This window comes from Ahaetulla prasina, chromosome 4 (assembly GCF_028640845.1).
Source record: "Ahaetulla prasina isolate Xishuangbanna chromosome 4, ASM2864084v1, whole genome shotgun sequence".
Taxonomy (NCBI): domain Eukaryota; kingdom Metazoa; phylum Chordata; class Lepidosauria; order Squamata; family Colubridae; genus Ahaetulla; species Ahaetulla prasina.
Genome location: NC_080542.1, coordinates 88,566,364 through 88,581,438, shown reverse-complemented (window position 1 = coordinate 88,581,438; position 15,075 = coordinate 88,566,364). Strand labels below are relative to the sequence as shown.

The 15,075-nt window shown below is 41.6% G+C and overlaps 1 protein-coding gene across 1 annotated transcript in view; it reads left to right on the top strand.

Moving 5' to 3' along the window:
* Positions 1 to 15,075, top strand: part of LOC131198229 (collagen alpha-6(VI) chain-like) — a 111,813-nt gene that overhangs the window by 52,071 nt on the left and 44,667 nt on the right. The window contains exons 21-23 of the mRNA XM_058182721.1: positions 1,375 to 1,410; positions 3,454 to 3,516; positions 8,240 to 8,302. Of these exons, the coding sequence (XP_058038704.1) occupies positions 1,375 to 1,410; positions 3,454 to 3,516; positions 8,240 to 8,302 (162 nt within the window). The remainder of the gene's footprint in view (positions 1 to 1,374; positions 1,411 to 3,453; positions 3,517 to 8,239; positions 8,303 to 15,075) is intronic.

Below are 15,075 nucleotides of genomic sequence, written 5' to 3'. Positions count from 1 at the left end.
TCCATCCCTTGTTGGTGCTCCTGCACCTCAGTTTCTCGGGGGGATGATTGGCCTCCACTCAGCCCCAAGACACTGGCTGGCCCATGAGAAAGAGTGGGAGAGAGAGAGAGAAAGAGTGGGAGAGAGAAAAAGAGGGAATGAGAGAGAAAGAGTGGGGGGGAGAGGGAGAGAAAGAAGGAGGAGAGAGAATGAGAGAGAAAGAGTGGGGGAAAGAGAGAAAGATCCAGCAAGAGACGAAGCTTCGCTCCCATTCTGGAACATAAAGCAAATCTCCATTCCTCCCTCCCCATTCCCCTGCCAGGCAAAAAGTGACTGGGAAGGGAAGGCGAGGGGTGGGGACAGCCACTGGTGGATTCAGCCAACTGGAAGCTACAGCAGGGGAAGAAACAGCCCGGGGTTCCCGCTACCCATTGCTTCGGCCCGCCTGCACCGCCATATCCCCCCACCTTGCACCATTACCTCGTTCCAGCCGGTGCGGGCTGTGCTGCAAAATTACAAATTGCCCGAACCTCCCTTAACAGCTTAGATTTACAGCCCCACCATGAGCTGCCTGGCCAGTCCCATCTTCCAGAGCTCTAGTCATGGGACTGGCCATTGCTTATCCCAGAGCAGGTCCTCCATCTGGGTGCACCGTGGACCACCAACATTTTCTCGCAGACCATCAGTAGTCCGCAGACCACTGGTTGGTGACTGCTGTTTTAGAACATTCCATTATTTTGCCTATCCCTCTTATTCCACAATAATTTAGCATTGTAAGGCCACTGAATATCACATCAGGACAATTTATTCATTCAATTTAAGAATTTATTCATTTCATTTGTGTAGCCACCCATCTCATATACATCTCATATCTCATATATCATATATCTGGGCTGCTTACAACAATTAAAAACAATATTTAAAACATAAATAAAAATAGCAAACATATAACCACATTATAAATCTTAATTCAGCATACACGTAATCAAAGTCAGCTGGTGAATACATTCTATGTAATACATTCATAGAAAAGGTTCATCACTACTTCCTGGCCCCCAAGTATGATGGGACAATCATGTCTTCAGATCTTCCTAGAGGACAGAATGGTAGGGGCGAATCTAAGTTCTGGATAAATTATGATCCAAAGGGCAGAAAAAGTTCTTTCCCTGAGTTCTGTTATATGACATTGGAATGGAAAGTACCTAATATGTGAATAACCAGAAAAATAAAATATAAATGTTGTTTAATTCTAGCCAAAATTAAGAAGGGAATATACATGACTCAGATTGAATTGCAGATTTCTGGGTGCTCTCTGAGCTTGGTTGTTTGCTAACAGACATTTCATTACCCAACAGAATTAAGATTTGGCAATAAAAATGATACCTTCTATTGCAGGGAGCGGAGGGAAACCCAGGACCTTTAGGTCCAAAGGTAGGTTTTTCTTAATTTCACACATTTACAATTAATCTGCTATAAGGACTGTGTTACTGAAAAAAATTAAGTCAATAAAAGAGATGGAAGCAATTTGATGGGAAGTCAAGATACATAGCTGTGTATAAGTAAAACGATGGAGTAGTTAATAAAAACTTAATAAAATGAGAAAAATCCATCAAGTTGGTCCAAGCAATAACAAAAAGAAGGGTTTTTAGAATTCTTTCTAAATGGATCTTATTCCAATGAACATGAGCGTTAAGGAACAGGTATAATTTGATTTCTCCCTTCATCTTCTGCTTAAGACAACTTCCTCATTGCCTTTCCCGACTCTGACCCTTCATAACAGAGTAGGTCATGACTGATAGTTTATGTGCCATCAAATCATTGTCGCTAGGAAGAACTATCACAATCTGGTTTTTTAGGCCTTCTAACAGTGCACCCTACAATTTAATCAGTTCACTTGGTGTGATGGGCCATTGCAATTCCTTTGGGCTGATTTTCAGGATTCCTATTCTGACTGCATTCTCCTGTTCCTCATAAGTGAGCTGCATCAGGCATGGGAATCTACTTCTTTTTTTGTCTGGTTCCAATCCTTTCTTACTCACACGTTTTGGAGGAATAATCATTGTACCACTATCCAAAACAAATGCTCATTAGTATGAGAATTCTGCATGTGTCCCCCATAATTCTTCCAGCTCTTTTCCCCGTGCCTGGCAAATTACTTGTTTTTTGGGCTTGAACAATTTGTTTCACAAGACAGAGTTAGATGGTCAAATGCAACTTCAGCAAGGCATTCAACAAAGTAGACCGCAACCTACTTCTTGGTAAGCTAGAAAAAAGTGGGATAGATAGCATTGCCTTCAGATGCATTTGTAACTGGTTGACAAACCATACTCAGTGAGTAGTCCTTAATGGTACTACGTCTAAATGGAGGAAAGTAAGCAGTGGAGTACCACAAGATTCCATCTTAGGCCCAGTAATCTTCAATATCTTCATAAACAACTTAGATGAGGGAATAGAAGGGAGCTTATCAAATTTGCAGTTGATACTAAGTTGGCAGGAATAGCCAACACCCTAGATGATAAGCTCAAGATCCAGATGGATCTTGGCAGACTTGAACACTGGGACCTAACCTACAAAATGAAATTCAATGCATAGAAAAGTAAACTTTTACACTTAGACAAGAAAAACCAAAAATATACATATAGATTTTGAGAAACCAGGCTTAATAGGAGGAACTGTGAGAGGGATCTTGGAGTCTTAGTGGACAACCAATTAAATATGAGCCAGCAGTATGCAGTGACAGCCAAAAAAGCCAATGCAATCCTAAATTGCATTAACTGAGGGATTCAATCAAGATCATGTGAGGGACTAATACCACTCTATAAAGCCTTAGTAAGATCAAATCTAGAATACTGCATCCAGTTTTAGTCACTACACTACAAAAAAAAAATGTTGAAACTCTAGAAAAAGTGCAGAGAAGAGCAACCAGGATGATTAGGGGACTGGAGACTAAAAGATACGAAGAACAGTTACAGGAACTGTGCATGGCTAGTCTAGTGAAGAGAAGGACCAGGGGACATATGATAGCAGTGTTCCAATACTTGAGGGGCTGCCCCAGAGAGGAGGGGCTCAAGCTATTTTACAAAGCACATGGAGGCCAGACAAGGAATAATGGATGGAAACTATACAAGGAGAGATTCAATCTGGAAATAAGGAGAAATTTTCTTTCAGTGAGAACAAGCAAACAATGGAAAATCTTACCTTCAGAAATTATGGAAGCTTTCACTGGAAGCTTTCAAGAAGAGACTGGACTGCCATCTGTCAGAAATGGTGTAGTTTCCTGCTTGGGTGGTGGGTTGGACTAGATTATTGACAAGGTCCCTTCCAATTCTGTTATTCTGTTATTCCTTCTAATGCAGTTCTGTTCACCTTTGTGTTCTTCAGATAATTAGAATAGCAACTTTCAGAATGCTAAATCTTAAGCAAAAATGTTATACTGTAGTAAAATTGATGTTCAAGAACTGTGTCTTCTTACAGGGAGAGGAAGGAAATCCTGGTTCAGATGGTTTGCAAGGAGATCAAGGAGTTCAAGGTTCCCTGGTAAATATTAGCATGTACTTCTATGTGTCGTCACATTCATGTATGTAAAAAGAAAAGATGATGATCTTAGAATACACATAATTTGCAATTAAACTAATCAACTGATAAGATTCAATCAGATAGCACTTAGTGGTAGAAGTCTTTTGTTACGTCTTAGAAGTTACACATAACAGAACAACTAGTTTATGTATTATTTCTAAGCTATGTACAGTACAAATGCAAACCTTTTTATCACGTAAATCACAGTGTAATTTGTATTACACACTGATCCCTTTTTAAATGGCATTTGGATCGGTGAGCCTTATAAAGCTTGACTTGACACTATCACTTCCACCACCATACACATTTTACCTATTCACAAAAAAAAACAAAAAAAAAACCCCTGAATCTCTAAATTGCAAGGATTTTGTATGTGTTATACATTGTTATTTTGTAGATACTTTTTAAATGATACATTAAGGAGTAAATTATTAACAAGTCATTGTCTAAGAAATAAAACAGTACACATTACACATAAAATTATTAAAGCAATTGAGAAGGCTGATTGGAAATTTGTTCTTTCTGTTAAAAACGTTTTGTCTAAAAATGTTGCTTGTGTGCACTAAAAACATTTTTCTCAGATTCCTCTGTTGGTGAGTCCCATGTACTCCTTTTTTAAAATTAATTCTGTTTTTATTGTGTTATGCAAAGCATTCAGAAAGTCATTTCGCAAAGGAAATATAGCATCTCTTCTACTCCCCGTTTGCCTGAAGTATCAAACAGTGCAGTGTGTCCACTTTTAGGAGCCTCCTTATACTATAACACACAATACACACTGCTGAATACTGGGTAATGGACACAGCTGAGGCCAGACTGGAAGCAACAACAACTTTATTTAAGGCGCAAACGCGCTAATTAGAACGGCAGCAAAAAACAGCAACTTCAGTTGGAAAACAGCTGAGAGAACTACGGGGGAGCCATCTGACAGCTCTTATATATGCGAGCTGTCAGTTGGCTCCCCCAATCACAACGGCTCAGGTTTCCCGCTGTTTTAGTCTCCGTGCGTCTTGGCCAAACAGCATCGACTTGCTGATTAGCTAGACTGGAGCCCCAGCTGTAACGCTGAGGACATAACACCCCTCCCCTCCCAGCTTGCGCACACGTAGTCATCCAAATGCGCAGGCGCTCGGCGTCTCCGCCCAGATCTTCTCAATATAGGGGCGGCGGCCGACGGAGGAGGAGCGATAGGCGGTTCCGTGTTGTCCCTGAAGGCCTCAGACGTCACGAAAGGGGGCTGGACAGCGGGTCCCGGTTCGCCAGGTGAGGGTCCGGTTGAGAACGTTCCGGTGGTTGAGGGTTGGTGTCCCTCTATAGGAGTGTGTTCCGCTGCAGGGGCTTGCACCTCTGTCAGCTGCTGGAAGGATTGTTGTTCAACAGCAGGGAGCTGCGGGTAGGAACATTGTGGTTGTTGGTCAACAAAGGGGTTTAGTGTTCGCCGCTGAAGTTGGTCCACATGTTGCCGCCACTCTCGTCCGTCGTCCAAATGGACCCTGTAAGAACAGGCCGTGTTAGTCCCATGATGCAGCAGGGCACCCATTTTGGGTCCGACCATAGTTGTGGGCGAACACCGGGTCCCCACAGGCGAAAACCCTCGGGGAACTTTGATAGTTTGGAGTTTGTTCCTGGCAGTAAGTGGGGTGGAGACGATCCAAGGTCGTGCGGAGCCGGCGTCCCATAAGCAGCTCTGCCAGACCGAGTTTGGTAATTGAACAGGGGGTGGCATGCTGTGCCAGAAGGTATTGATAAATTTTGGTGTGCCAATTTGTGGGTCCCAAACGACCTAATGCTTCCTTTGCTGACCTCACCGCCCGTTCTGCCCGGCCGTTAGCTGCCGGGTGGAAAGGAGCTGTAGGCGCATGGCGAATGCCATGTTTGGCCAGGAAGGTTTGAAAGGGTGCTGATGCAAATTGGGGCCCGTTGTCTGAGACTACCACATCGGGCAACCCATGTGTAGCGAACAGCTGCTCTAAAACTCTTATACTGAGCCAGTATCAACCTCCATTTTGCATGGCATTCCTTCAAGAGTCACTTGGAGGTAAATCTTGTTGCCTTTGGATAAGGCAGAGGTGGCATGGTTGACAGTGTAGCAGTCCTCATGGTGCGTGAGGAATTTTTTTTCCTCACGGTTTTAGCGGGCGCCTGTTCTGCCTCACTGAATGGTAGGGTGGATTGGCAAACCTTGGCCAAATGGCCTTTTTTTCCACAACGGCGACATGTAGCCGTCTTAAAACGGCAGTCGGCTCGGTGGTGGCTTCCGCCACAGCCGGCACAATTGGGAAGGAATGTTTTGGTTCCAGGGGTTCCCTTCTTAAATGGGGCAGACTTGAGGCGCTGAACGCTGTCGCCCTCATCTGAGGAATCGGTTGGATCTGAGTCCTCATGGTGAACAGTGAAGTTTTTTGTCGGCTGGGGCGTCATTGTGGTGTGGAGTCTTTGGATCTCCGCTGCCGAGCGGTCAGACATCTCTGAGGCTTGGGCTTCATCTAGGGCGGCTGTCAGGGATATTTCTTTCTGGGCCAATAAACGCCTCTTAAGCCTCACCTCCCTCACCCCACATACAAGCTGCTCCAGTAAAGCGTCATCCAAGTCACGGAATTCGCATGGTCCTGCAGCTGCCCTCAGAGATGCCACATATTCGCCCATGGATTCTCCCTCCTTCTGGACCCGCTGGCGAAAAGCATGCCTCCGGGCTAAACGCGATGGCGCTGGGGCATAATGGTCCTTCAGCTTAGACATCAGGAAATCCCAGGGCATGTCCCTCAAGAGTTGGGGGCTTACCAAGGCTTTCGCTGTATCAAAAACATCGCGGCCACACACGCTGAGGAAATATCCTCTTTTCTTCGAACTGGGCAGATCATCTAGATCTCCAGCTTCTAGATAACATTCGAATCGTTCAAGAAATGTATCCCACGTCTCAGCAGCCGGCTCGTACTGAGTGAAAACAGGCTGGGTGGCCATTCTGAATGATTGAGGTGGCTGACAGCACCACTCAGCTAATTTGCTCCCCCGGGTAATTGTTGTGCCACTAGCCCTCAGTATCCCATCCTCATCGCCAGTGCTGAATACTGGGTAATGGACACAGCTGAGGCCAGACTGGAGGCAACAACAACTTTATTTCAGGCGCAAACGCACTAATTAGAACGGCAGCAAAAAACAGCAACTCAGTTATATATGCAAGCTGTCAGTTGGCTCCCCCAATCACAACGGCCCAGGTTTCCCACTGTTTTAGTCTCCGTGCGTCTTGGCCAATCAGCATCGACTTGCTGATTAGCTAGGCTGGAGCCCCAGCCGTAATGCTGAGGACATAACACACACACAATACACATAAGACACATAAGACACACAATACACATAAGACAATTCTGCCATGAGTGTTACGAAACTAAACTAAAATGGCTAACTGATGATAAAAATGTCATCTATGCATGCACATGTATTTACTTGCATGCTCACTCAAGTGCTAAGGCACTGTAAGGTATGCCTCCGCTCCCCTTTCAAGAAAGCATGAACTCTTGAAACTTCAGCTTTTCAAAAGGAATCTTTTATTGAAAGGAAGGCAATTGCAAGACAAAAGCAAAACAGGCTCGAAGTTTCCCTTAGGCAATTCTGTTAGGACAAAGGAGTTAGAAACCCCTGCTCTCAGTCTGATGTTGAATGAGCCAATACATAGGTGTGAAGATGTTGTAGGAACAGCTGTCCTGGGAAAGAGATAAGGGATGGTTGCCAGGTGCTTCTTTCAGGAGGCTTCAGAACTGAGGCAAAACAGATGGCCCTCCCCTCCCTTACACATTTCCCCAAAGGTAAATCAAAGCATAGGGCAAATAGGTATCAGAACTAGGGTTATAAACGAAGGGATTACAGGATATGCAGGAAACAGGAAGAGAGTAAAAAACGAAAAAACAAAATCCAGGACCCCTCCCCACAGAAATGGCACCATCACAGTAGGGATCTGAGAGGCACTAATAGTAGCTGCACTACACTTTGAATAGAAAATGATATTTCAGAGCTTCAATCAGTAGGTTCAGAAGATACTTTGGTTGCGTTTAGCACTCTTCTACAGCACTTGAAAAAATTATTTGCTTTTGTGCTATAAAAACAATATGGCATTTTATTGTCCTGTTTCATTGACAAAACAGTCCAGAGTTCTGTTTGTTAATGAAAAGACAAAGTATAGGTCTAATAAACAAACACATCAATAAAAGGAAGTTGTCTTTTAAATTGTCTCTAGGTCAAACAATGAAATTATTTTTTTGCATGTAGAAAGTTTAAAGACCAGCTATTGCAGATCTGTAAGCATATTTTCAAAAATGTAAATGTGACACAAAAATGAGCATTTACCTACTTCTTCATATTTTGCCAGACAGAAACAGAATTAGCAGTTTTAAGCAGAATTATAGCATGATAAAAACAAGCATATATTAGAAGTTTAAAAATGTTATATCTCTCTGTGATTCATTAAGAAGTTTTCTGAAACCTAGTTAATATTCTGGCAAAAAATGTTTATTCATATTGTCTTGCCACAATGCAAATTATAATTTCTTTTCTTATATGGAAATTGATATGCAGTATATTTCTGTTCATTAATCTGAATTATTAAAATAGGAAGAAGTATATAAACTATGTATTTTATAATATTTATTAATTATTTTTATTGCCATGTTTTTGCTTTTTTTTTTCTCCTCAGGGAACAACTGGTATTCTTGGTATGAAAGGAGAAAAAGGACAACCAGGAAACCATGGCCGTCTAGTACATATCAACTTTCAATTCTCTTGACTTTCATTTTTAGTACAGTGTTTCTCAAACTTGGCAACTTGAAAATGGATGGACTTCAACTCCTAGAAACCCTCAACTAGCATGATGGCTGGGGGATCTGGGAACTGAATCTACTCATCTTCAAGTTGCCAAGATTGAGAAACACTGTTTGAATTCAATGTTACTCAAACCTTTCAAAGTAGGGCCTAATTACAAATGTATTCATCAGAGTAATACACAAAATAGAAAATATGTTCTGATGAATAATTTAGAGAATCTTGCATTCTGCTGAAAGAAAACTTGAAATGGCTCTACTCACACCCTGAGTACAAACTGCATCCCTACTTTACCACTGTTAGGACACAAACCCTTGGAATGGCCGCTGATCGTTACCAGTCAATCTACTAGCAAATGCATTGGCCAAAAGCATAGTTTTAATTTTGAAAACATTAAAACAAATCCTCAAGGGAAATAATGGCAACACAGCTCTGCTGTAATCTATTAAATGTTTTGTTAGCTTAAATTTAGCATTAAAAAGCACTTACTTCTTTTGTTTACAAGGCTTATAAATCATTCCAGTTGAAGCTGATTCTGAGGAGTCAATAGTTCTCTTCTTTATAACTCAAACAGATAAACTCTTAATAATCCTTAAAAAAGCAATATGTATGTAAAGACTGAACATATAAGAATTGATTGTTCAAACTTAAAATACCATTTCTAACCTGAGGAGTATAGTAGTCATAAAATTTTATACCCCCAAGCCTCATGAAATAGTCATGTTTTTACAGATTTCTTCAAAGTGAGGAAAGAAGCTATTCATTGAGGGTCACTCAAAAAACTCAAAAAGAAGCTATTCATTGAGGGTCACTCAAAAAACTCAAAAAAACAGAAATATATTTTCAGTTTTCTAAATAAGCCCTAAATGTTGAGCTATTACTTTAGCAGGTCTAAACAGCTAATCTTATTGATAGTCCTTTCAGTTTTCACTTCTCCAGTCTGAAGATGAGCAAAGCAATTGAGCTGGAGGCAGAATTGGGATAAACAATAAATAATTAAAAGCCAATACTGCAAACAATTTCAACAATTACAGTTAATTATGGAATAGTTTTATATATAAAGGCAATGTTTACATCACTTAAGTTTTGCTAGTTTATTTTCATCTTTAAAGTTCTTATATCGTTCTGAGATTGTTTAACAATTATACTATAATAATAATAATAACAGAGTTGGAAGGGACCTTGGAGGTCTTCTAGTCCAACCCCCTGCCCAGGCAGGAAACCCTACACCATTTCAGACAAATGGTTATCCAACATTTTCTTAAAAATTTCCAATGTTGGAGCATTCACAACTTTTGCAGGCAAGTTGTTCCACTGATTAATTGTTCTGTCAGGAAATTTCTCCTTAGTGCTAAGTTGCTTCTCTCCTTGATTAGTTTCCACCCATTGCTTCTTGTTCTACCCTCAGGTGCTTTGGAGAATAGTTTGACTCCCTCTTCTTTGTGGCAACCCCTGATATGCTATACTCTTATAGCATTATCTATAATGCATTATCAACCCCTGATATGCTATATTCTTATAGCATTATCTATAATGTTACATATTTTTTTTCTTTAAAATAAGATTGTTTTTTAAAAACAAAAATTTGAGCCATATTTCTGCATTGTAGATGCAATTATTTAGCAAGATTTAGCAATGCCTTTAGCATAGATCTCGCCTCCTTCTCCTTCTGGTCAACACAAGTCCAGTGTGGTCTGTTGCTCTTTGCTATTGATTTGCTTGCACAAACAATTATACTATATATAATATGTATGTATGTATGTATGTATGTATGTATGTATGTATGTATGTATATGTATGTATGTATGTATGTATATATATATATATATATAGGTCTTTGGTTGTTCGGGTTTTCTCCCGTGTAAAATTGGAAGTGTCTTGGCGACGTTTCGACGAAGTCTCATTCGTCATCTTCAAGCTTCAGCTTCGTGCTTCTGGGAGCAATGTGTGACTGCAGCTGTTTCTTCCTTTTTAACTGCTAGTGGGGGTTTGAACTGATTGGGTGGGAGCTTGGCTGTGCTCTGATTGGATGGGGGTTTTTGTGCTCTGATTGGCTGGGGGGGTGTCCTGTTTGGGTGGGGGCTTGGTTGTGCTAAGATTAGTCTGAGTTGCAGGGGGATTTGAGCTGGTGAGCTGCATTGCTGTTGTTTGGCTTCGTGTTCGTGGTCGTGCTACATGTTCATAGTGGGTGTCAGTCTGCTGCATGTATGGATTGGAGGGGTTTGAAATGGCTAATGTTGCAGCTGTGGTCTGGCTTCTGGTCCTTGGTCGTGCTTCATGATCAGTGTGGGTTTGGGTCTGCTTTCTGGGTGGATGTGTGGTGGTGACATCCTGTGTGGACCTCGTGAGTGTGGGTCTGGTGTCATTCCTCATGTTAGGGACTCGTTTGTCAATAAGGGCGGGTTTCAAAATGGCTGGTAGGCGGGAGGTATCATCTCGTTTGTTCATGCTGTGTGGGCGTTTTTCTATCTCGATGGCTTCTCTGATTATTCTGTTGTTAAAGTGTTCAGTTTTGGCGATAGTTCTGGTCTTTGTTCTGGAAGTTCTTCCCTGGTCCAAGTTCTTCCCTGGTCCAACACCTCAAAGCCACAGGACACAATATTGACTTTAAAAAGACCAGAACTATTGCCAAAACTGAACACTTTAACAACAGAATAATCAGAGAAGCCATTGAGATAGAAAAACGCCCACACAGCATGAACAAACAATATGATACCTCCCACCTACCAGCCATTTGGAAACCCACCCTTATTGACAAACGAGTCCCTAACATGAGGAATGACACCAGACCCACACTCATGAGGTCCACACAGGATGTCACCACCACCCATCCACCCAGAAAGCAGACCCAAACCCACACTGATCATGAAGCATGACCAAGGACCAGAAGCCAGACCACAGCTGCAACATTAGCCATTTCAAACCCCTCCAATCCATACATGCAGCAGACTGACACCCACTATGAACATGTAGCACGAACACGAACACGAAGCCAAACAACAGCAATGCAGCTCACCAGCTCAAATCCCCCTGCAACTCAGACTAATCTTAGCACAACCAAGCCCCCACCCAAACAGGACACACCCCCATCCAATCAGAGCACAAAAAAACCCCATCCAATCAGAGCACAGCCAAGCTCCCACCCAATCAGTTCAAACCCCCACAGGCAGCTAAAAAGGAAGAAACAGCTGCAGTCACACATTGCTCCCAGAAGCATGAAGCTGAAGCCTGAAGATGACGAATGAGACTTCATCGAAACGTCGCCAAAACACTTCCAATTTTATGCGGGAGAAAACCCGAATAACCAAAGACCTACATATATACACACACACACACACACACACACACACACACACACACACTATATATACACACTGGAGAAAAGGGGTGTTGCTAGTGTATTTTCACTGCATAACTAACAGAAATATATGCAAGAATAAGCTGCCATACTAAAGCTCTATCTCCTACAATGGCCCAAGCTGACATTGTTTTTACATTTTTAAATGCAAAGTAAAACAGAACTGTAACAAGACACAAGAGCAAACAGGAAATCATACAAAAATACCAAAGCTCAACAAATCATCCCAAACACCATAGAATCTTTGCCATTTAAATATTACCAGAAGCTAAGAGTAACAGCACATAAGAGCATTCACAAAAGAATAAACATGCATGCAAATGTTCAATAAACCAATCAAACCAAACTTCTACTATAATTTTGTACTCACACAATGTCAGCAGCATTGCCAATACCAATGCAAATATTGTATGCATATATCCTTATTGCATTAGCTATCCAAAAAATAAAGCATAAAACAACTGATGCAACCTCTCCACTACTTAGATATGTCAGATTGTATTTGGAACAGTTGGAACACTTAAAATGACACAGGCTCATTTTATTTTTATGTTGAAAAAAAGCTATCAGAACCTGAATGCTTTGTATCCTATCCAATCATTTCAAGGTTGGAATACCAGACTGATATATATTTGCACATTTCTATTATTTCGCCTTATGGAATCTATTTGCAACTATTTCAACCATTCACATTTTACCTTATTTCTTTACAACAGAAAAATATAAAAAAGTATGCTAATCATTAATGGGAACGCATTTTTATATCTATACTATTAAAGATATTAGAAAGGATTTGAATGTACCTCAAATCTTGTACAAGTAGCCCTTGATTCATGACAGCAATGGAGCCTGCCTATTGTGTGTGTGTGTGTTCCACAATGGACTGCCTTTATTTTTTAAAAAATATTTTTTATTAAACATTTTTTAAAAAACAAAAAAGAATCTTTAACAATTACTGTCATAAAAGATGTTAATCATAAAGTGGGTCACTCATTTGACCTACCTGATTTTATTATCTTTTTTGTAATGGTCATAAAGCAAATGCTGCAGATATAAAGCAAATCCATTGTTTTAATGGGGTGTTTTTGTTATAAAAAGTTTTTATTGGTCAAAAAAAATTTATGCAAATACATATCAGGTATGGTAAATTTTCATTTTTCTTATACATGATAAGAATTTTACTCAAAATTTTAAACACATACAACAGCCATATGGCAAGCAGGTGATACGAAGTAGCTAAGTTTCAATCTTACACAATAAGGAAGGGTCAAGAATAATCAAAATATCATACGAAAGAGAATAAGGAAAACCAACACAATACCAAATATCTTTGTCACTTCCTAGTTTTGGATCTCAGAACTCTGGGTTCAGCCTGACCCAACTCCAGGGCCGCAACAGCGGCAGCCGCCTCCGCCCCATGGTCTATAACCTCCCCTTCTTCAATTCCTGGGTCATCTAAATCCAGGAGGGCTTTGTGTTCCTCCACGAGGCCGCAGCCTCCGCAATTGTACTAATTTTTTCGTAATGCCCTCCCGGAAAATCATCAATCCCTCTGGCATCAGCCATCTGAAGCCCACTCCTTCTGGTACAATTTGCTTGATAAAAATAATATTTCTTTCTCATTTCACGTACCTGTCTGGGAATCTGCCTCAGAATGGCTATCTCCTGCCCCTATAAGTCAGTGCCCCACTCCTATGTTTTCTAAGAATTTCATCTCTCGTCTCTCTTTTCACAAATTTGACATGAACCTCTCTAGGAACTGCATGCGTGCGTGCATATTGTGAATTAACTCTATAAACTCGATCCACATCCCAATTCATAAAATCAACACCTCTCCCAAGAAATTCTCCCAACAGTTTAGTCACAACATCTCTCAAGTCTTCTTGGTCCACTTCTTCCAAATTTTGAAACCTAAGAAAATAAGACATTTTATCCATCTGTAGTCCAAGCACAGCATTGCTTGTCGCCTCTTTTCACAAATTTGACATGAACCTCTCTAGGAACTGCATGCGTGCGTGCATATTGTGAATTAACTCTATAAACTCGATCCACATCCCAATTCATAAAATCAACACCTCTCCCAAGAAATTCTCCCAACAGTTTAGTCACAACATCTCTCAAGTCTTCTTGGTCCACTTCTTCCAAATTTTGAAACCTAAGGAAATAAGACATTTTATCCATCTGTAGTCCAAGCACAGCATTGCTTGTCGTCTCCCCTCTTTTCTGCACTGCCCGCATCTCACCCTCCAGACCTTCCACTTTCTGCTTATTTTCTGCTGAGACTTGTTGAGTATCCTTTAAATCCTTTTGGATAGTCACAATTTCTGCTCTTATTTCATCCAGTTTCTTGTCCATATTAGATAACTTTTCCAGAATTCTCTCCATTTCTCCAGCAGTTGGTCTCTGACCTTTGCCATTTAAAAAAAATTTTTAAAATCCTCAGGCAAGCACAGTATCCTTATAATTTCCTCCGGATCCACCAGGGGCACTCACAGGAGCAACGAGTCCAGAGTACAGTTAGTCAACCAGGAAGTCAAGGGAAGTGATGTCATCAAGATTCTCATAGTGAAGGCGGAAGCTGGACGCCACCATTGTTCCTCAGAGGAGGGGGCCTCAAACCCTCCCTCCTAAATTTCTCCATCACCTCTTCTCCAGAGCTCCACAAAACCGTAATCTTGTTATTTTAAGTTCTCCTCTCTCCAAAGTGATTCGTACTCCTTCCAGTCGCAGGGGAGAAAAAACCCCCCCGCACTCCGGAGTACTCCACTCACATTTGCCGATATCCCCTTCCCTTCTTCATTCCTCAATTCTTCTCCGTTCCCTGTTCACCACCAGGCTGCTGCAATTATAAATCCAAAGCCCCGGTGTCACCGAGCACAGCGGCCCAGGCGACGACCAAAATAATGGCCGCGGCCTGTGGCCTCCGAACCCCGCCGAGCCTAGGACGCGCCAGCATCGGTCCCCCCAGTCCTGTATATCGGCTGGGAGACCCCTGGCGAGCCGTCCGTGCGGCAGGTGTCCTTTTCGGAACACCTGGCCCCTAAGGGCCTCGGCGGCGGCCGGATTCGGACACTGGAGGCAGGAGAAGCCTTCCAGACGTCCGTTGCCACCGGATACCGGAAGTCGTCTCCTTAATGGGGTGTTTTTGCCAAAAAGTAAATGCCAGTTTTCATCAAAAATGTGGTTACACAACTATAGGACATTGTAAATGATCATAAATGCAGGAAAATTACTAATCACCCAACATGTGGTCACATGACCAGGAGGCAGGCTGTGGAACTTCATAACTGGGTCATAACAAATCATTTTATCGGTCTTTTAAATTTCTTAAATTTTTAATATCAATTTTAAAT